The 25238-nt window shown below is 31.0% G+C and overlaps 1 protein-coding gene across 3 annotated transcripts in view; it reads right to left on the reverse strand.

The window, feature by feature from the left end:
* Nucleotides 1-8340: 8340 nt before the first annotated feature.
* Nucleotides 8341-25238, reverse strand: part of LOC143196611 (uncharacterized) — a 132721-nt gene continuing 115823 nt past the window's right edge. For all 3 annotated transcript variants that reach the window (XM_076404445.1, XM_076404443.1, XM_076404444.1), the window contains 3 exons: nucleotides 13903-14134; nucleotides 12031-12159; nucleotides 8341-10938 (listed from right to left, as the gene is read on the reverse strand). In XM_076404445.1, the coding sequence (XP_076260560.1) occupies nucleotides 10853-10938; nucleotides 12031-12159; nucleotides 13903-14134 (447 nt within the window). In that variant the 3' untranslated portion in view covers nucleotides 8341-10852. The remainder of the gene's footprint in view (nucleotides 10939-12030; nucleotides 12160-13902; nucleotides 14135-25238) is intronic.

Here is a 25238-nt window from a genome sequence, read left to right on the forward strand (position 1 = left end):
CAATTATAAACATAAAGTACACCCATGCCCCAGCAGGATTCGAACCCGCGACTATCCCAATAGTAGGAGGACCATCCTGTTACCTTAATAATTGCGCCACCAAGCCATTGCTGACTAACACAGTCCCATATCCGGGTGCTATATGTTCATATTGTTTTAAGCTTATACTGAGGTTCTATGTTGACAGTGTAGAATTTCTTAACAGCTATTTAACGATAACATCCAGTTTTTTTTCCTTGTTTATATTATCTTTCTAGCATAGCTCCTTGTCCACTATTATTTATCATGTTAAACCCTATAAGCTCTGCCCCTAAATATAGGTCTAAGTTCAAGACACATCAAGAAAAAGAGCAGAACAAAATTTCCTTTAATCATAGGATATTTCAATTATGTTTTTAGTTATACAAATTTGATCTATAGTTGAGTGATTTTCCTTGAAGCGAAATTGATTTTCTGAGATTATGTCCTTATACTTTCTAGTTAGTTCCAGTCTTTTAAGTAAAATTTTTTCAGATAATTTGGAAAGTACTGAAAATAAGAAAAGACTGTAAGAGAGGTTTCTGAGTTTAGGCATGATTATCATTTAATCTAAAAGAAGCATTAACTAAATGAGTAAATTTTTTCATTTATTTACGTGGTAGCTGCTTTGGGATTACTTTTATAATTGTAAAGCAAATAAGCCATCTTTGATTTAATATTTATGTTTCTGTTACGTTTTGTATTCTATTTTCTATTATTTTCGTTACAATTTCTTTGAAATATCGGATCTAATATCACTACCATTATTGATAAGATTTTATATTTCTTCAGTTAAGAGAGTTTTCCTGTTAATTCGGTTGAAAAGTCAAAGATATCATATATATAGTCTATTCAAAGATTATTTATACATACGTCATCAAGACGTTTAATATATTAATGCTTGTCGCAATATGTAAATTCGTTTCAGAATCAGACAATAATATAGTTCCTTTAGATACATTTCATCTAAAGAAACAAGAACTAAGCGAAAAACATAAATATGCTCTCTAATGAACGTAAAATACATTACTCAGATATACAATTGTTAATTAAGTGGATTAAGCCTTCGGGTGATACCCCTACATACAAAAACGCATCTAAAACCGTACCGATACTAGTGTGGAAAAAAGCTCAATATATATATAATAAAACAACTATAACCTATAAATTATTGTGGCTGTAAAATTAATTGAAGTTTTAAGATCTTCGATAATAAATGCATATGATGTACTATAATGTTAAAATAAATTATATTTAATACAATATTTGTTCAATTATTTTATTTATATTAAAATTTTGTTATATGTCAGAGCCCAAATATACTAAAACCCAGAGTATCTGCGGCAACATTGCGACGTTTCCCGTGTCACTGCTATTTTGAATTGACTATATAAACTATTGTGGCTGTACAATTAACTGTAGTTTTTAGATGTACTATGATGTTGAAATAAATTATATTTGATAACATTTTTTGTTCAATTATTTTATTTAGATTAGAATTTCGTTGTATGTCAAAGCCAAACTGAACAAAAACTCCAAAGTTGATCCGGCAAAATTGCGACGTTTTGATGTCACAAATTTAAATGACGTATGTACAAAATAACTTTGAACAGACTATAAATGTATCTTATATAAACAAATATTACTATATACTTTACAATAAAAGTTTTCACATGATATTTCAAATTGTATTATTTTTATTCATCCTCATTATTTTTATTTAGATTTGATAGGTTTTTTAATTTTTTTAAACTTTATTTGATTTTTTTATTTATTTCATTCTGAAGAAGTCTTTAAAGACCAATATTTGTAGATCGCGAATAAAATGTGTTTCCAGTAACACAGCACGTTGAAAAGGTGAATGAAAATGTAATTTATAAAGGTATGAGGGTCATTACTATTTATATTTAAAAATACAATTGAAGTAACATTTTTTCAGAGGTCAATATACTCAGTAGAAAATAGTTTATAGAAGAGTTTATATAACATATAGGGTGGAAAGTTTTCGGCCTGGCTTTCTTGAAATCGGTATAAATTTACTTCTGTTGTGGGAATTTTTCTTATTGAATTGTGATTATGCACTAGCATTTGAAAGTAGTAGTTCATATTGGGTAAATAGTAAAATCAAGAAAAAATAACTGCAATAACCACTTTTTGTGTAATAAAATTATTGTGAAAGTATTTAAAATAAATGCTAAAAGTGATAATGTTAAGTGAATGCAAAAAATATTGTAATTATTAAAAATAAAATTAAATAGATGCGAAAGTTGACTTCCATTTTCTGTTCGCAGAGCTGTTGATTTTTCAATTAAAGTATAAGAACAGCTCGAACTACAACTATATACAGGGTATCCCAAAATTGACGAAATATTTAATATATTAATATATCAATATATTATCAATTATATAGAAAATGTTGTATTTTGTATAGATTTGTAAAGAATATCACTTCATTGAGTAAATATTACTAGATATATGCGAAGTTTTTCTGATTTCTAGACATTTCATGATCATACCGTTAATTTTTTTTTAAATAGGGATAAATTAACTCAAAATTTCATGACCTAATTTCTTATTTAAAATGGTTTCCAGTTGCACTTTCCATATAGTCATAAGCTCCTCATACTAACGGATAAGTCAGCGTCATATTAGATTTACTCTATGATTAATTGTTACATTTAATAAACGTAATCAGTAATAGTATAAATAATACAAGTTGTTTTAAAATTAATCTTTTAGAACTTTAACTATCTGCCCATGAGCAATAGGTATTATAATATGATTTCCGTTATATAACTCTACTGACATGTAGAAGATCGCCTCAGAAGCTGATCTGCTGCAAAACTTAACTAAGTATTACTCTAGATACTATTCTAACTTATATTAAGGTATATCCTAACTTATTCTAAAGACTATTCTAACTTATTCTAGAGATTGTTAAATCTCACTCTACCTGTCTATTAATCAGTCCTTACTAGTGGTAGTTTGCGTTTGAGCCTATGCACTATACTGTCATCGTGCACATTTAACTGTTTGTCGACTGAATTGGGATACACTAATAATCTTGCGGTGTAATATATTGGTCTAATGGTTTAATAGTGTTAGTGAGAAATACTCTTCGCACTAACACGTAAAATCACACTCGTTATTTGTTCGTTATTGAGGGGGTATCGCACTGAATCGATTTGTTGGAGACACATACAGTGGAAGCTCTGGAGGAGAGCTCTGTTAGATTTGCCAGTTGTAGTTCAATACCATAGGTCTAAATGGGCCTAAGCATTGATTTATACAGTAAAATCTTGTTATCTAATGATAATTATATTTACGCCCTATCAGCCAATACATTTGATTCAGTTTAAGCCCAAGCTTTTAAAGTTTTCTCACGATTTTTTTGTTCCATGTCAAACGCCGATCAAAATGCATTCACGGATATTTAACGTTGTCCTGTTGTAAGTTAAATATGAAACAAAAAATCGACTAGCATCGTTTTATTCAGACCGGAAATTACTGTTTTGTCATTCGGAGGAAGTAATTTCCTTCACAAAACTGGCCTATAAATATTTGACCTATTATTTAAAGCTAACTTCATAACATATTCTCATGAGACACGCGTATGTTAAGTATTCATTTCTATAGTATCTAACTGCACCTCTCAGGACTTTGTTCTGTAAAATTTGTATATTATTTATAATACTTCCTGCAGAATATCCTTGGAATTGGATTCCGTATGATCATATTGGTTTTAGAATTTTCTGTACAACAGTATTTCAATATTTCAAATCTAGTTCTTTTATATGTACTTATTCCAATCGAGGCCCATTCCAAGGTACTTGCCGTTGTTGCTATATGGGATGACAGTAATATTCATTGTTGTTATAAGTAGATTCATTATGCACAGATTTATTATGGTTAACTTTTATTCTCCAAGTCTTAGTCTTATTATTTTTAGTGTAGCACTTGGATTGTAATATTCTGGCGGCTTTTTCGCTGTTGTCTCCAACAGCAAGCATCGTAGTATCATCAGCAAATGTAGCCATAACATGTGTAAAGTAAGCTCCAACACACATGATCGAGCGTTGTCATGCTGAACAGTGTGTCATGAAGAATAACATTGTTGTCTTCTGTTGGAGAATCGCCACTTTATTAAAACATTGAAACCAAAATTCACATGGTGATAGAGCATGGTTACCATAAGGTGTGTACAGAATTCGATGACTTTTCAGACATTTTCAACGATCGATAAAATATTTGTTCACATTTCGATGAAAAGACACTCACTGAAATAAGAAGCTTATCAATTGAGGCTGATACCATTGAATACACAGTAACACCATGGTTTGGTGATAAATTTTTGAAGTATTGAGGGTAATAACAAAAATATGATAAAAGTTGTAATAAAACATTATCAAGACTTACTGAGCAAAAATAGCTCAATGTTAAGAACGCATTATGTGTTAATACTAATCATAAGCTATATCACGTGTTCACTTAATTAGTTCGATAATCATATTACAACAAGTTATGAGTAAAACAATATAACTTTATAATACCAGGAGGGTTTTCTTTGCTTAGTTAGGTTAGCTGTCATAGAGCTATTGTATATTTGGTAGTGATATTAATGTGAGAGTAAATGGAGGTTTAAGCAGTGCTTAGTACATGGACAAAATTATTGAAGCCTAAGTATCATATTAACATCAACATAATCTTACGTTTTGATTCATAACTTTACCATTTTTAAAGGAACCAAAGTCGTCTATATTGTCACGGACTACGTGGGTAATTACAAATGATGTTTAATGAATCTCAACGTTTCTTTTTCTCTCGCATTTATTCTGGAGTAAGAAAAATCGATGCCTATTCCGCGACATTGCTTCGTTCTAGATTTAACTATCGACGTAATTAAAATATATCGTCTTTTCCAGGAGTAATCGGCCGTCGTGCGGGATTAGAGCGGGAATTAAGGGATGTTTTCCAGGCTTTGACGGCAAAGACAATGGGATTCACTAATTGACAGGTGCTGCTGTTCTGCAATGGGCGAATGTCGCAAGCCCGTCACGTGGGTGTTAAGCCAAACAAAACCGTGTTTTTCAAAAGTGTCGTATGTCTGCCGTGGAATCGATAATTGGCTGGCCATTCCATTGGCTGCGAGATAATCCTTAACGCTTGATGGTAACTGGATTCATTCCTGTTGCCAAGATAACTAATATCATATTAAATTCTAGTATAATATAATTGAAATGAATTCATTGAGAAAAAGTGGTACAGTGACATATATTATTCAATATATATATCAATATCATACTTGTCGTATGTCAAAAGTACAATTTATATATTCCATTCAAAGTTTTTCTACACACCTCATCAAGATGTTTAATTGGTTGTAAATTGGTTTTGTTCTAGTTAAAACGAGAGATAATGCTGTCTGATTAGATCGAACACGTAAACCAATGTGCCTGTCAAATGTCGCCCTGTTGTCAGACGTACGCAAAATTCTTCAATGTAATAGTGACAAGAGGTTATAACTCTAAACTATTGCGACTGTATAATTAAGTGTAGCTTTTAGATGCATTATAATGTTAAAATAATTTATATTTGATAACATTTTTGTTCAATTATTTTATTTAGATTAGAATTTTGTTGTATATCAAGAAAACGATTGAAACATGTCACGTATGTTGACCAAATGTCATCAAACTATCAAGTGAAGTAAAATCTTATCGACCGATATCATTCCTACCATTAAAATCCAAGGTATTTGAAAAAGTCCGGTTGAACAGATTAACACCAATCATAGATAGAAAAAATACCTGCGCTTCAGTTTGGTTTCATGAACAAGCGTTCAAAAATTGACCAAATATATAGATACAATCTGACATAAGGGACGTATGTATAAACTCTATAAAATATTACCGATGCAATACGTTGAACTCTTAAACTTCTACATATCAACCAATATGTTTGGTGTTAAACAAGAAACAAGCTTATTCAAGAATAAAAGAAAGAAAATCAGGTGTAGCGCATGGCCGTTTTTTTGTCCTGTCCGTTACTCTATTCATGTGACATACAGTATATAGATGTCACTATGGCTACATTTGCTGATGATACTGTGATATGATGGAGATAATTGTAAAAAAGGAACCAAAAAACTTTCACGTGCAAGTAATAACATAAATAAGTGGACCCAGACATGGAGAATAATAACCAATAAGAGTAAATTATTGCATATTGAATTCATCTAGAACCAAATCCTTGATATACCAATAGATATGAATAGTACTATTATCCCATACAGTAACAATGTTTGGTTGTACCTTGGGAGATGAATCTTGACACAAAGCATTGTTGGAAGGGCATATCAAAAAGAAAATAAAAGAATTAAGATACAAAAAAATTTATTTGGAGAAAATCTGAATTATCCGTACATAAGTTATTGTTCTACAAGCAGATATTAAAACCTAAATGGGCCTATGGAATTCAATTATGCGAGATGCAGATATAATTACTTATACTGAGACTTTTGGATTCCAACTGTCATAGAGGAAATTAATAGATTCGCAACAAGAAATGAGGAAAAACTCCTCTCCCATATAGAGGGTAAGTAAGGACCAATTGTTCTTCTTAGATAAATACCTAGTTTTAAGTCACTGTAGAGACAAATTGTATCAAAAGAATGATGTTGGTTTGGCAAGGTTTTTTGAAACGACGTCATGTCTGATGATTTTGCTAGTTGCAGCATAAGTTCATGTTAGAGATGTAACAGTTTATCCTTCACTATTTTGCTACATATGGCCGAACCTTGTTATGCAAAAGGATGGGTATATGTCTGTTACTCGCTATTGCTGGTCTTTTTTGTAACAATATGTTCAATTAACGTTGGTAGGTATCTGAAGGAAGAGTTTAATATGGTTTCATCAGCTCGTAATATACTAGGTCTTGCTCATCCTGTGACGTTAAGGAAACAGTTGATTCATAAACTGCTAAGCTATTCTGATGGTTTTTGAGAGTTTGAGCTGGGTTTTGGTCCAACAAGTCTTGCAATTCCTTGCATTGGCACATTTTTGGTCCTCTATCATTGAGATCAAAATTACTGCTTTACTGAAATAAAAACCGTCAATTGGGAGCAGATTCGACGCTATATTTTTTCAAATCAAACAACTGACAACAAATGAAATGATAAAAATGCAATTGTATAATTAGCGTATAATAATAACATAATTATAAATGAAGAACTATTATTTTGTATAGAGAAATGATAAAATAATGGAATTTAATAGTTATGTTAGGTTGTTTAACGCTGTTGTTTACGATGATATTTCACGTTTTGGCCAAAAGATGTCGCCTATCAATATATATATATATATATATATATATATATATATATATATATATATATATATATATATATATATATATATAACCGAACAAAATATTAAAGCTTTTCCAATGGGCATAATGGAGGAAATGTTGAATTGTAATAATAACCAATTTGATTACAATTTATTCAAATTAATTATGTTTCTGATAACTACTGATACATAGTCAAAATAAATTGTACAAACAAGATCCGTTAGTATACTACATCTTGTTTCTGACTTTAGATAACTTTGACAAATATTGACAATGTCTTCAAAACAGTTTAATCTTTTAAATAATAAAATGAATTCTATCCCATTAATTACTGTTTCGAATAATTCATTATTACTCAATCACTGATGATGAATCGTCATAGTGGACAGCATATCCATACGATAAAACTTTATGAACAAGATGAGTCTACTCTCGTTTAATAGTAAGTCAAGTAACATATTTGTTTACTTATTCATTTTGTATCATTTTTTTAAAGTGTTTATGCAGGCCAGCAAATTTGTAGTATGAACTATTCTTATGATTTTTATTAAGCTTCATCTAATGTAATACCTTTAAAAACAATATTTTATTTGTCAATATATAAGACTTTATCTTATAGATATATTCATCATCAACGCTTCTTTAAAATTTCGATTCCTTATTGTGGGTTTAAATGCATTTTATCACCTGTTGCCAATCAGCTGACAATATTTTTGATTCAGTAAGAATTTCGATGAATTTGCATTGAATAAATATTTTGAAAGCTGAAAAATATTTTTGTATATTATTATAATTTTTGTCTTATTAAAATTAAGTCTTACTATTTTAGATTGATTTGATCATTGTGGAATCATTAGAATTGTAAAAATAAATGGGAAATTATAAGTTAGAACAAAATATAATAATTAAGACCCTGTAGTCTGAAAAGGGTTAAGAACTGAAAATAAATATGGAGGCATAAGAAAAATATACTTGTAGGTAGCGATCAAATTTATTTAATTTATGTTATTACTAATGATATTATATAACTAGTTATAGTGTTTAATAATACAATGGATGGTTTATTAGGACAATATTTCACATTACATGTATTTACAATAAAATGATTTACCGTAGTATAAAATAAAAAGTTTTTAGTAGTTTTTGAACGCTCTGTGTAAATGTTTTTGCCTAACATTTTCTGACTTATTTAATAATAACTATGAATAACTTGTTATGTACGAGGTGTGGTTATAACTTCGTCCAAAGCCAGCAATAGATCAGGTACTAATAGAATCGCAAAACGGAATTTCAAAAAAATATAAGACCATATATAAGATAAAGAACAAACTAAAAAAAACAGATATACCTAGCATTCATTTGGAAAGGTATTTGGAGAAATAATAAGAAATGAATGGGTTATATTGGAACTAAGATAAGTAATAGATCAGATGATAAGAGTATTTCAAAAAATATATAGAATACATACAAATCTTATATATTCAGAGAAAAAATTTAACACCTTCAAAAATTAAGCAGAACCAAAACAAGGCGGAATCTTAAGCCCAATTTTGTTGATACGATCTTAGATAAAATTATATGATCCTACTGATTATTTAGACCACTTATAAAAAACACTAAGAGACTTTGGGATTATACTGAACAACAGCAAAACTCAAGTTATGGTGATGAGGGAACCAGATTAAACAAGCATTCAAAATGAAAAATTAAAGATAGTATAAACAAATTTGAATCAATATCTAGGAAATAACAATCAAATAATGGAAGCCAGGGTAAGGAAATGACAATCATAATTGGACAAATTATGACTGAAAAGATATATCGAACAATTGTTAATATGTTAAAGTTGTAGGGGACTGAGTTGCAGATGATTTAGTAAATATTTCGTGTGCATTAAATTATCTCAAATGTTTTAGAAAAAGGATTGAGCAACAACATAACTATAAGAAATTTTAAAACTTGTTAACCTGGTAAATGTTAAACAATTTGCAATAACAATTTGCTTTAACGTCGATTATAAGTGTTTCTACATTGATTTTGATCCGCTTGGTTGATGATGCTACTATTACGGTGCTTTTGTAATATATTTCAATGTTAAATAGCCATAAGTAGACAATATTATGATTTGATGCATATGTCATTTCACTCTACTGATATTAACGTAAGAACTACACAAGTTACGTTCCTCTAAAATAATAGCGTTATATATTAAACATTTTCTTGAAAATGTTGAGATTTGTGAATCGAAACGTGTATTTGTGGCATGTATTACTTTTAGAGGCTTATGGTGAACATACACCAGCTATAAGTACCTGTGAACTGTGGTTTCGACATTGAAATGTGGTGATTTCAACATCAGGAGCGTTCAATATTTTCAAGACAGAGTAAAGGCAGAAAACGTTTGAAGATACATTTACCGGGATCCATTGATGAAGATCTAACACAACCTCAAAGATAATTGGCAGAAAAGTCGAATGTGACCCGAGTTGTAATTTATAAACTCTCTACAAGAATTGAATAATGAATATTAGAAAATTGAAAAATCGTCAGCGAATTACTGCCTAAAATGTGTGAAAGGAAGCCATTTCTACATTGATTAGCAACGGGTGGTGAAAAATAGATTTATTTCGAAAGTTATCACCTAGCTAAGCTTTGGTGAAGTCACAAGACCAAGTTCTCTGTCTGGAGGCACCAGAACTGCTCGAAACGGTTTATACTGGTCGTTGCTTACAATAAATGATCGATTTGATCGAAAAACGTCTACAATATATTCAAAGGCATCAGAAGGGCTTTTGCAACTCGGCAACGTACCCATACAGCAAAACCGGTCGAAGAAGTGATCAAATCACTTGGACTGGGAGTTTTATCACACCATTCGTTTTCTCCAGATCTGGCTCCAGTCAAATATCAATTTTTCGCACCGATGGGGCACAAATCCGTTCTTTTGGAATGGCATTCATATATTTCTTGAAAGATGAGTAAATTGAATAAAATTAATACTTTGAATAAATATATTTTAACTCTCTATTCCAAATAACGCATTTTAGTTAGCCAAAGGACTAACAGGAAAGGAATTACCTATACACCCTGTATTTATTACGGTCACTTGTACTACATATATAAAACAGGAAACATTTTGGCAACTTATAGATTGATCCGGTCTACATTAAAACTACTAAAAACTTTCTGTCAAACATCTTGATATGTACATACATTACGAAGGTAGGAATATTACGATAAGAAAGGCAAAAAATTGAACCTTATCAATTAGAACAGTTTCTGGTTGGTCCGATTGAATTGTAGGATTTTTTTTTTGATATGCTTATGATGTTATAGGGGAAGGCACCTATGACTAGTGAGAGGAGGTCGTCTTCATGTCGTCGTACGAAGAGTACGCGACTTTCATTTAACGAATGAGTCTAGTATTGTCATGGAAAGCGGATGTTGTCTAGTTTCACGAACTGATGTTGTATTTACAAGATGAGCTTTAACATATACTACATTTGTTGCATTTCTCTTTGTGTCCTCTTCGTCTGGATTCATTTTCTTGGTCGATTTTTCTTCTAAGGGTATCTGAAACAAGACACAAATGTTAGTTAATCATCACTAATTTACATTTAGCTGAGGACTGATTAGAAAGGAGTAAAGCCAGAAGCATATATAGAAAAGTACTGTAATTATATTGGACTGAAAAAAGTAATTGCGGTTTTTTATTTATGCTTTTTATTTATGCTTACAAACTATTGTTATTATTTTTTAATTAATTGCATCCTACATTAGACATGCTTAGTGCAATCTTATTTGATAAATTAATTTATTACTATTGTTTTGTTGTACTTGCATTAATACACAATCAAGCTGAAATGGGATTCTTGCATGTTGTCCAGTAGCTGTATTACTTCCACGGTGCTGTGATTTAGTGAACCTTATTTAATTTTTTATGGCGAAATCTTATATCGTAAATCCATTTGACTTCAAGATCATCGTGCAGCTCTTCATTGATTTCGTAACGATAAGCATTGACAGAACTTTGTTTGGGGGCGATGATTTACTAATTGACTTGATTATTTAATGGGACCCAATGTTTACACCCATAGGTTCTAATTGACTTTATGATTGACCGATATTTATGACAAAGCACTGTGGAAATTCTAAAATTTCTGGGCGAAATATAGAACAAAGTTACACCCACAAATGTCTTTTAAAGCCAGTTTTGCACCATTAAGAGAGTTTTGCAGGGAGTGTATATTCTTCGTTTGGATGGAATGATTTATTTAGGTAATAAATTAAGTACTCTGAGATAATCACAATTAAAATCTATAACGACATACAATTAGCGACCCACTTAAATATCTGATATTGTATTGCTTGATGTCTTTATATACGAAAATTAAAAAAAAAAAAAAACAGAAAAGCACTGGAGCGTCACATACCGCAAAGTTGTGAATCTAAAGCATTTTGAGGCCCATTAAAATATACCTACAATATTTCATCAACATTGGTCTAATTCATCACAGTTTGATTGTATTTACTTTTAAAGCATTTTTATAAGTTAAAATTAAATAATTATTTCCAATCAAGAAATTATTTATTACAATCCCTTATCATGTACTTTCTTTATTTAACAGAAAAGTAAGTTATTGTACAAATTTGAATAATGCTAACCTGCCAGGGGTCTTTTTCCTATAGCTACTAGGCTTTCGTAAAGCTCTTTGACTGGATTTACATCATGACCCAAACCGTGAGCCCAAATTAACATCATCCGGAATCCGTGCTCTTTATAACTGGATGGACCTGAAATTAGGAATGTTAATAATCTTTCATTCAGATTACTTAAAATGAGACAAAATTCAAATACGTATCCTTTTAATGTTGTTTATTACCTATAGTCCACCCAATGAAACAACCAATGCACGTCATCAAGATTTATGTCGTCAGTACGTCGTAACGTTGCCACATGAACTTAGAATTTCGGTTTACGTTTGCTTGTAATCTTTTATTATTATCAGTAATGATTTGAAGAATTTTATAGACATTTGACAACGGACTTTATCAGTATCAACACAAACCAAATTTGATAGACTTATACAATGGTTAATGGTTATAGATGATAAAATGGTTATAGATAATGGTTACTGATACATCAGACAGCATTCTGTCATTTTTTAACTAAAACTGAGAAGGAAAACTATGCTTTGTGGTTATAACGAATTTAACATTTTTACAAACTACATTTGGCAGTATATTCGACGTCATTTATGAAACGTCTTGGCTGCCCTGCTTGAAGGACTATAGGTAACATATGTGCATATTTAAATTAATATCTATATCTAAGAGAACAGATTTCAAACCCAATTATTTTCATCGTCACATTTCGAAACAACTAAACAACAGGGTCCTGTCATCAAAAAAACAACCTATCAACGGATGATATTTTAATTTTTTCATTCTTCTATGATTTTTATCTATACTACTGGATATAGATTCATCAAATTGTCGCATTAGAATAAATATGCGGTATAAGCGAAGAGATACGTTTATTTTGATGACAACAAGGAATAGCTCTAGAAAAATATGTATTAAATGAAAAGATTTGATAAAAATACTTTCTGAATGTTGTATGTATTGTGATTATCGATATCTAGAAGTGAAAATTGCAAACTAGCAATGTAAATAACTATTAAACAACCTAACTAAATTGTTAAATTTGATGCTTTAGACATTTCTCTACATAAAATAACGGATTTTCATCATATTGAGATATTCAGTGAATACAGGTGCTAATCATGGAATGCTCAAAACTGCATGTTCTTTACTTTTTTTGCCTGTTTTTAAGAAACCTCAGTCCACTAAACACTTTCGGAAGTTTATGGCGTTGCTGTTCCATCATATTGCAATTGGTTTCAATGATTTAAAAGTAGTGATTTTAATATCAATGACAAAGAATGTCTTGTCGGACCAAAAAGTTCGAATACAATGAATTATAATACTTGTTGGACTAAAATCTGTTTCTAGACATTTACATACAATGAGAAAGATCGAAAAAGAGCGAATATACTAGCGAATTGATTGAAAATGTAATTTCGAACTTTTCAATATCGCAGTTTCATTGCTTGTCAGGAATATTGACTGTGTTGTGTGCTGTATTGTTTGATATTGTGGCTAGCGATGAAAAGAAGATTACTATGAAAAAAAGAAAGCAAAATATCGTGTATTACGAGTTACTAAGTCAAATGAAACTGTTATGAGTAACGACATTGAAAGAGTTGTGAAGTATACACTCTTGAAGATCGAATGGGAATTTCTGCAGCATTGATGGTACCCATCACATATAGTGCTTTTTGGTTATCATTTATTAATGGTTCATGGGACATAGTTCCTTCTACATTTTATCGCCATGTCACCAGAAAGATGGGAAAATTAATTGTAGAAAATGATTTTATGTATAAAAAAAATTGAAACAGTGAACATTTAGAGATAATAAACATGATTAGAATACATACAAGCCTATAATATTATATATATTTATTAATTTACCGTTATATTGATGTTCTATAGCCTTAATTTGATCTTCTGTGAAGGCCCAATGGTAAGCTAGTCGTTTCCATTCGCCGTGACTCAAATGTTTGTACGCCAACTTGTATAAAATTTCCTTGAGCCTCTCGTATTCCCGTATCTTACCTTCGTCTTTCGATTGGGAACGCCACTTTCGACTTAGTTTCGGCTTCAGGGCCGCCAAGCTGTCTCTCCTGGTTTCGGGCGGATTTTCCTGTAAAACAAAACGAACGACGTGATTTTCTAATGTGCGGCATTAATTTCCTTTCTTTAATAAAAACATATATTTAATTAACAGTTCTAATGTTTCTACTAATTAAACACGGATTTAAGAACGAAAAGGGGATATAAGGGATACAGGTCAATTGTCATATACCATAGTATTCAATTCACCATAGTAAAACACATTTTTTTAGCAAAATTAGTTTCTTTATTCAACATAATTCCCCTCAAGGGTGATACACTGATTATAGCGACCCTCCAACTTTTCGATACCATTATTATAGTACAATTTGGCCATTGTTTCAAAATAGGCCTCAGTTTCGGCGATTACCTCTTTATTCGATGAAAATTTCTTCCCAGCAAGCATTCTTTTGAGATTTGAGAAGAGGAAATAGTCGCTAGGAGCCAGATCTGGAGAATACGGTGGATGAGGAAGCAGTTCGAAGCCAAATTCATGGATTTGCCATCGTTTTCACTGACTTGTGACAAGGTGTATTCTCTTAGTTAAATAGCACTTTTCTTTAAATGCGGTCGATTTTCGGCGATTTCTTCCTTCAAACGGTCCAATAACGCTATGTAATAGTCGCTGTCGATGGTTACTCCTTTTTCAAGGTTGTCAATGAAAATTATTCTCTGCGCATCCCAAAATAAAGACGCCATCACCTAGCCAGCCGACTGTTGCCTTTTCCCACGCTTTGGAGCGGGTTCATCGTGGGCAGTCCACTCGGATGAATGTCGATTGGACTTTGGAGTGAAATAATGGAGCCATGTTTCATTTGTTGTCACATATCGACGCAAAAACTCGGGTTTATTACGCTTGATCATCTTGAAACACTGCTCCGAATGATCAACTCGTCGTTGTTTTTGGTCAAAAGTGAGCTCGCGTGGCATCCTCTTTGCAGAAAGCTTCTGCTATTTCATTCAATTTCAATTTACGGTTATTCAAAATCATTTTGTGGATTTTTTAAATGTTTTCCTCGGTAACAACCTCTTTTGGGTGTCCCCTGCGTTCACCCTCTTCGGTTCTGATTTCACCACGTCTAAACTTAGCATACCAATTCTTGATGGTTGATTTTCCTGGGGCATTATTCGGAAACTCAGCATCAAGTCAAGTTTATGCTTCAAATGTATTTTTTCCCTTCAAAAAGCAATATATTATCAACCCGCGAAATTCCTTTACATCCATTTATTTGACAATAACAAAAGTTGCTTCACTCAAAATGCTATAATTCACAAACTAATGATCCGACAGCTGTCAAATTTATACATGCGTGTAACATATGGATCTAGTAGTGCCATCTATGTGTCAGGCTGGGGACTTTTCAATTGACCTGTTAAGGATACATTTCAACCTGGTGCTTTTTTTATTTTTATTCCATAACATTTATTTTAAATATAGGGGTTTTCAATAAGAGTGGGTCGATGCTGAAATAAAAAGAGTATTATGGAAGTTACAATAATTTTACAATTTTCAATGGCTTACATATATCCTGCCGAACTTGAGTAAATACTTTTGAAGGGGTTATTCATCATGCTCATATTTTACATTCCTACATAATCTGGCTATCCAAAAATTATCACTATTACTTAAAAAACTAAAACAATGTGAATGAAATGTCACTGATATAATATTGGACAAGAAGAATCATCTTAAAAACAAATTAGCATGAAATGGTAAATAAGTTCGAAAAGTTGTGAGTGCCATCGAACTAGACTAGACTAACTTCCAAGGTTACCAATCATGAAAAACTCTCTCCATGGTTCGAGATGCTTATTATAGGATTTTATGAAGGTTCAATCCGCTTCTTGAACGTTGTGGTTAGCAAAGTATATTATACTGCTGAGTCTCAAGTGTCTAATGCAATGTCCGATGGTCACGTCTCATTGAAATTCCGTATAAGTTGTCATACCATTCAAGCAGTATCTTTTGTCTAACTTTTGTATTTATATAACTTTTGTTAACATATCGGCTTAATTTGTAGTATTTTTCTTAATCGATCAGCTTTGCTTGTTTTCCTTCTTCTAGAATTTGTAAACTTTCGTTGGATATCTATGTCTGTATCTTGTATATTATTCTAGTTAATAAGAGATATAGAAACTAGAAATGTGTGGATATATGAAAAGAAGAATTGTTTACAATAACACCTTCGGTTTGGATAAATTCGATCAGACACACTGAAGAAGAAATTAACAGCTTAGTTATTTACTTGAATAGCGATTCCGAAATGATTGAAACTTTCTGAATGTGGAATTATGCTTTAATGCTGACAATTACCAAGACAGGCTGATGAGAGTGGAAACAAAATAAGGTATATAATATCCTATTGTAGAGTATGATATATATATATATATATATATATATATATATATATATATATATATATATATATATATATATATATATATATATATATATATATATATATATATATATATAGATATGTATAGATATGTGTGTAATTGTTTAAAATATACGTGAGAATTAGATTAAAATATATTATAGGAAAAATAATAATAACTGTTTTGCAGACATGGCAGGTGTTTACAGGTAGTAACAGAACAAACTAAGGTGATATTCAGTGATATTAATATAACTTCACAAAGAAAAAACTTCTCTAATGGACACAAGAACTAAACGTAAATATACTCTCTAATGAAAGTAAAATATATTACTTAGATATACGACTTTTAATTAGGTATTTTAAGCCTCCAGTGCATACCACTATTTAATAAAAAGGAATATAGAACTCTACCTCATAGCTGGTGTGGAAGGGTTTAAAAGTAAAACAGAACTCTAACCCACAAACTCTAATGACTGTATAATTAATTGTAGTTTAAGTCCTTCGATAATATATGCATTAGATGTACTATAATGTTAAAATAAATTAGATTTACTAACATTATTTTTGTTTCATTATTTTATTTAGATTTTTGTTATGAGTCAAAGTTGACGCGGTAACACTGCGACATTTCAACGTCATAAATTTAGATGACGTAAGTACATTATTTTGTTGAACAGATTAAAGATATGTGGCATACTGAACAATAAGTAATTAAACAATAGATATAAATGTTTCATTAACATATTATAAAATATTCATATATTTAAATATGTAAAAAAATAAATCGGAAGTAAGTTTTGTTTAACGAAAGATCGAGATCCGCACAGACATACTATATTATTTATATAAAGAGGAAAATTTCGGGTAAGACCGAGGATGCATACCTTAAGATTAATGCTGGCGGTTCGAGCATAAACAATTCAAGATCTGGAGGAGTATAGGGGGAGAAAAGTTTTCGAAATTCGAAAAACAAAATAACGTAATAAATGATTGGCGAGATACACCGTCTGGGTCAATAAGTATTGCTATATAAGACTATGTTATGTTATAAAGAAAGTATACCTGTATAATAATTTCACTAATTTGCAAATTGACAAAGAAATGCATGTATTGTGATCATTTTCTTCACTTCAATAAGGTATTTATCGAGAAAATTTCGTATAATGTGTATTAATCAAATCAAAGATATTTTCAATAATTCTTCTGGCAACATGATGATACCTTATGAAACAACGGCATTGGATTGGCCATGGTCCCATTATCGATCTATTATTTTTGGTATTTTATAACTATGTGCCATCCAGGCTAGAGTGTATTAAAGTGATTAAATGGTAATCGGAAGGCGCCCTGTCTGGTGAGGACGCTGCAACAGTGTATCCTTCAAAACTCTTGGAATTCGAAGCCGACGTGCTCTTACAACATTTGACTTTGGTAAACATCTGCAATAACAGTTTCATTCGATTACAGCACCTTGTAATAGACTACAGTCTGCTGATCCCACCATGTAAACAGTAAGACTTGAATATGTTTTTTCGCTTCGGTATCGATGGGAAAAGCTCTCTTGGTCTAATCTATGACATTTTGCACTTGTAATTGTTATAGTTGATCACTTTTCATCACCAGTCACAATAAGCCATGGAAATATTTTAATTTTTTACCCGACAAGTAATGAAATCAGCATATTGAAACGATTTGAGATGTAATTTCAGTCAATTCGTGTGGTAACCATTTTCCATAATTTTAAATATATATGTCTTTTCAACTTTAAAGGTCCGGAAACAGTTGGTTCATCAACTGGTAAGCTGTGTGAAACGTTTTTTGATAGTAGTAACTAATATATATATATATATATATATATATATATATATATATATATATATATATATATATATATATATATATATATATATATATATATATATATATATATATAGCTAAATATATGTAGCCAAAAAACAATCAACATTTTTTACATTAATTTGAGGGTTTTGTGATAATTTTAACACTTTCTTCAGATAAATTGGTACAATATACTTTATATGAACTACTATATATCATTACATCATATCAACACTCTTGAGATAGTTTGAAATCACTTGTGATGTCTATATCAAGAATTCAATGAGTTCCTCTTGATTTTGACATTAATGTTGGTCAAATTTGACCTCAATTAACTCTCTCCAAACTTATATCGTCAACCTGTATCACTTGTTGTTATTAACAAATGTTTTTTTTAAATATAGAAAAGGTTATTATGATAGGTAAGATAGGCAATAATTTTTTATTTATTAAAATATTATTCTAGTCGTTGATCGAGAATTTACGATATGTCTTTACAGTGACTTAAAACTAGGCACTTATCCAGGAAGATCGATGGGTCTTTTAGTCTCTAGTAAAATAAAAGTAGTAGTACCTTTCAGTATATTTACGATTTAGTGTACTTCACCATACAACTAAACAAGATCATCCGGTTTGGTTCTTTAAAGTCTGAGTCCTAGTTCACTGTTCAAGAGTTGCAGCACTTCGGTATTTACATAGGAAAGAAGTCTCTCCTCATGTCTTGTTGTGAATCTTTTAATTTTATCTATGACATATAGGTCCTGGTATCTGCTTATATAGCAGCAGCTTATTACGTACGGATAATTTAGATGTTTTTTCAAATAACCAATACATTTGTGTATTGGCTTCCAACTTTTATACCTTTTCAAAGGTACTTAGCATTGCTACTGTATGAGATAATACTATTATTCATATTTATTGGTATATGGACAGTTTGGTTGTAGGTGAATTATGCACTCATTTACTCTCGTTGACATTTACGCTCCATGCCTGGATCTACTTGTTTATATAATTTATGTTATTTATTAGGGCTTAGGGTTAAGTGTTGCGAGTCATCGTCGATGCCCCATATTGCGTATCCAACAAAATGATTCAGCGCGATATCCCCATAGAACCCATAACGAGTGTGATTGGGAGTGTTAGTGCGAGGTACTCTGAGAGGCTATTAGTGCATCCCAATGCACTCGCCAAACAGTTAAATGTGCGCGATGACAGTGAAGTACGTAGGCTCAAACGCAAACTACCATACGAACTGATTAACAGACACATAGAGTGAGATTTCATAATCTCTAGAATAAGCTAGAATAGTTTTTAGAATAAGCTAGAATAGACTTTAAAATAAGTTAGTATAGTATCTAGAATAATATTTAGATTATAACTTGTATAGTAGATCACTAACTGAAGTGATCTTCTACATGTCAGGATAGTTATACGACTGAAATCATATAATAATACTTATCGCCCAAGCAGATTGTTGACGTTCTAGGAGATTGATAAATATTATTATCTAGATTGTTTATGCTATACTTTATCCAGAGCTTGTGCTCTTTGTACACTTTTTCAATAATGACTGTGATTCTATGTATGTTACTTGATCAATTGTTGAATATTCGCTTATAAAATACGTAATAATAAAGGAATGATTTTTAATCATTTATCATTTCCAAAAATATTCAAGCCCTTCAATGAAAATTTAGATCCTCAGGCGCTCAAGATAATTACATAACATAATTAAACGAATCAATTATGTAGTTATCGAGGCTTATCTTCTGATTTGCGAAATTAGTTTATTCCCTAGGTATACGAACGTGTATCAATTATTACCGCGCCTGGAACTTCTTACGTAGGGGAGAGGCTTCGATTCTTTTAACTCACTCCACCGCCGCCAGTATTAATCTTTACAATCTGCGGCCCATCTCCTCCGAATTCTCTTTTATCGAGAATAAAACGTCACAGAGAAGAAAAATAACGCGATGGAAAACAATACCGACTTTTTAGAAATATTGTCGAGTTTTCGAGAATTGAATGGTAACAGGTGTATTAATATAATAGTATGGATAGTATTCATTTCAATATAGCATTCAATTTGTCTGATAATCATTTTCCTCCTTTCGGATCTTTCTCATCGTATGTTGTTGAAGATGTCGGAGAGATAAATGGGTAAAATTGTTAATTATGTTTATAAAATTCTAATAGCCATTTTCCAAAATACCGCTTTTATAGTATCTCTCCAACATATTGTCGGTCAATAGATGATCACGTTTTATTACCACTAGCTTATGTAGAATATGGAAAATCCTCTAAAATTGACCATTGACAAGAAGAGAAGGTGATTGGCAAATACAGTATACTATTTAAGTATATTAGGCATGACGTACAGGCCATATTAAATAGGTCAAACCGATGTGTTCTAATCCTCTTTCATTTGAATTCACTAAGCTCACAATTCATGATAATTTGTGAGTCAGCGTGTAGAAGTCTAGATAGAAAGACCCAAATTAAGTCAGTTGTGAGCAATCAGTGCTCAAAATGAATTAGCAATGATAAACAAATAAAAGAGCTCCAACAGCAGTTCGCTACGAGAGCTATTGAAGAAGTTCTCCAACGACGAAGAGAGAACTAATTATTTACTTAACACATGTAAATGTCTTGGAACAGTTGATTCTAAAAAGAATCTAATGCTTCCTTTAAATCAAACAACAGAAATAATTAATGCCAAAAGTGTAATTTTGAGCTTCCCAGGAATAGTTTCTGTATTGACTCAATATCCCAATAACACTAAAAGGTGTAATCTTATTTTATATAAAGAAATGTTAAAATGTTACGTCATTTACATTGCAGGCATTGATGCCTTACATCGCTGATCATAATATACTTCTTCTTAAAAAATCGCATTCCTAAACAACGAGTAACAAAATTAATATAATATAATTATAATATAGACATATAACAAGATAATGTAATATTCAAGGATTTAACTATAGGTTTTCTTTTCTGATTTCGCCATCACTCTCAATCATAACGTAACAAAAGATCTATATTAAACTCGTCCATAGAACTGGGGTTTAGTTTATCATGAATATCAAAAGCATCTAAGGTTTCGAGAGATGAGGGGGTATTGGTGTTGATTGTTGGGGATCCGGACAATATTGAGCATTATCCTCGGCGACTTTAACGACTTGTATACATCTGCCTTTCAAAATTGTGTTTTAATTATTATTATGCAGTAATAATTTTCGACTAATAATAGTCGCTGGTAGTAATGTATGTTTTGATGTACCGATTGATAATCATTTTAGAAACTGTATATGTTCTTTTTAATAAATGTGAAAAATTATAATATGGAATATAGAAAAACACTATTTATCTTTTGAAATTATCTATTAATTTATAAATATTGAGTAGTAGTTACTATGTTTATAAGAAAGAAAAAAAGAAACTAATTTAGAATAATGTTGTTCGGAGATAAAATATTAACAGATGCATTAATATATCCAATTTTTTTTCGTTTTCTGCGTGTCCAACTATAGAGCATTACTTTTAGGGTCTTTATGATTAAATTATAATCAGAACTAGTTCGTTATAATGCATACTTTTCTTATAAGTATAGATGTAAAGAAATAGATGTATATGAAGATAAATGTGACCACAATACAAGAAGATTTATATCGCAAAGTCAATCAATAAATTTTCTCGTTATATGAACTGAACTTTGTATATTGTTCCTATGTAAACTTTTTATGTTTTTGTAAATAATTTTAGTTTGTTATTTTAATTTTATTAATAAACAATTTGTGATGTTACGTCTTATACTTGATCCCATGATGATACGAAACGGATTTGCATGTAAAATTTGTTTAAAAACCAATCAAATGCCTTCACATTCACATCATAATCTTTTCTTTAGAAGTGTCTATCATGTATATGTGGATATTGGATATTGCGAAACTTTTCTTCTAAGACACCTAATGGTTTCCTTATAATGTTATCCCTTAGTATTACTCTATGTTTACACCTTTTCCTTAGCAATATTTAGACAGTATTTATTTTTAAAATAATTGAATTAAAAACTGATAGATGGATGACCACTAATTCAAAATAACGTTATTCGGAGATGAGAAATTAATTACCCGCTCATACGTTCATCAAAAGGAGTTTTTGTTTAGCTGAACCTATAATTTTTGATTCTTTTAATGAAATATTCGATCGCCTATTCTTTTTTAAATAAGGTGGATTCATTTAAATAAGGTGGACTAATGAGCAATAACGTCAATAGTATTAAAAGGCCAAATGTTTCATCAAAGAAACGAGTCTTCTATTCATATGTTCTTTATTTCACCTACGTCAAGCGAGATCAAGTAAATTCCACAATCGATAGCGATAAAATCAAATTGTTTGTGGTGGCCGGAAAACGACACAAACAGACAAGGGTTGATTCCAAATATCGGGCAAGGTAAATAATGAATGAACACCTTTTCTTTACGGTTGAAATCTTAAATACCTTTTTAAATGAATGAAATCGTTTTAAAATATAATTAAAACAACACACCCTAGAAATTAATTATTAATTGTGCTTTTAACAATATTATTTTTATTAATTAGGTATTCGTTATTATTAGAATGTAGCATCCACAGCTGAAATAATATACCGAATCGGCCAGGTTGCAGGAAATTTAATTTCACTTGGAGGGTGCCGCATGCAGCAAGGAAAATATAAGGCTTTCCAATTTAAAACGATTTATGTTGGCAGCCTGAAGTGGCTATTTAATTGTTTAGTATTTGGTCACTGACGCCAATATCTTAAAAATTATAACAGTTAACTAAAAATATATTATAAAAGTTTTCTATATATTAATATTTATATAATATAAAATGATTTTCCGTCAATTAAACGCATTTTTAATAAAAATTACAGAGATTGTAATGAATTTTACGTTGTATATATATATATATATATATATATATATATATATATATATTGATTAGATTCTAAAACTTTTTACTTTTCAGATCAACATTCACTGAATTTTTGCAAAAACATGTTTTACTGTATAACTTAAAAACTACATTTTTCATAAATATTATTAAGCTACCGTCTGATTCAACGTAAAATTCATTACAATCTCTGTAATTTATATATATATATATATATATATATATATATATATATATATATATATATATATATATATATATATATATATATATATATATATATATATATATATATATATATATATATATGGTTTCAAAAATCCAGAAGTTGTAAATTCGATGTTGAAGACAACAAGGAACGTTCCGGTCGATCGAAGAAGCTTGGGGATGCAAAACTGCAAGATTTATTGGATGAAGACTCTACCCAAACTCAAAAGCAATTTGCAGAAGCGTTAAATGTGGCCCACGAAAAGATTAGTGACCAATTACGAGTAATGGGGAAAATCCAAAAGATGGGTGTATCATTTGAATGACAGAAAAATGGAAAATCGAAAAGTTGTCATTGAAATACTTCTTAAATAGTATGCTCGGAAGTCATTTCTACATGTTATAGTGACGAGAGATGAAGAGTGGAAAAAATCATGGGTATCTGGCAAAGCCGGCGGATTGGCTATCCAAATCCGAATCCACCGTTCTAGGCCAAATCTCTATATTTGGTGAGACCAGAGTGGCGCGGAGTATTACTAACTATTGAAACATGGTGGAACAGTTATTAGTGATCGTCCATATTGCCAACAAATGATCAATTTGAACCATGCATTGATAGAAAAACGTCCAGAATGGGTCCTAAGCATGGTAAAGTGATTTTGTAGCAGGATAACTGGTGAAGGAAATGTTGAAAGCAGTTGAATGAGATATATTATGGTACTCGCCATACTCTCCAGATCTTGGCTCGCCCAACTGACAATCTTTTACATCAATACGACTCACACTCTCAGAGCAAGGCTTCGCTAATTTCGAAGAAGCTCATAAATCGTCTAAAGGATGGCCAAATACTTTGAAAAACGATGATGACTTTCCTATATACATATATAGAAGTATTGATTCCTTGTGTTATAATTCTCATTACACTAGTTGAACTTATATAACAGAGCACAAAAGTGAGACGACGAGTAGCGAGTTTATTTCACGCTGATAATTGGGAAAGCTGTTTCGCCTTAAAAACGCTGCGAGAAAATGCTTGTTGTGAAAATGTCTTTACTGTCATTTTCGAACGCATCGGTCGAACAAAAATGTAATGTCTTTAAAGATTTAAAAAACAAAGAACAAGAAAAGAACAAATACAGATACTGTGGCAGATTTAATTCCAACAAGTAAAGAGATTAAGAAATTGATCAGTAAGAACATAGAGCTACAGAGCATTGGGACATAAGACAGATAAAGAGAATACAGGAATCAAGGATGGAGTGTGAGATTTAAGTAACCCTGGGATGAATATTTCAGATAAATATTTCCGGAGGAGAGGAAAATCTCAAAAAAGGTATTTATAGTGTATTAAAAGTTATATTGTACATATGTCAACTAAATTTGTGACGTCAAAACATCGCAATGTTGTCGAATCAACTCTGAGTTTTAGTTCCGGTGGGCTTTGATATACAACAAAATTATAATATAAATAGAATAATTGAAAAAAATGTAATCAAATATAATTTATTTTAACATTATAGTACATCTAAAAACTACAGTTAATTATACAGCCACAATAGTTTATAGGTTAGAGTTATAACCTCTTATCACTATTGCTCATAGAAAAAATAGAAATTTCACGGTATCGGCGACCTTGGGAAATGTTTTGTTTAGTTCAATCAACTGTAGCGCTGCGATCGCAAATTGTGATTGGCTAGTTTAAATTTCTAGTGCCGCCACTAACATGAAATGTGATTGGTCGATCAAATTGTGTGAAATCAGCATTTTCTATGG

The sequence above is a fragment of the Rhynchophorus ferrugineus genome, unplaced genomic scaffold (assembly GCF_030347505.1).
Source record: "Rhynchophorus ferrugineus isolate W39M unplaced genomic scaffold, kcgeb_rfMv2 rfM4, whole genome shotgun sequence".
Taxonomy (NCBI): Eukaryota; Metazoa; Arthropoda; class Insecta; order Coleoptera; family Curculionidae; genus Rhynchophorus; species Rhynchophorus ferrugineus.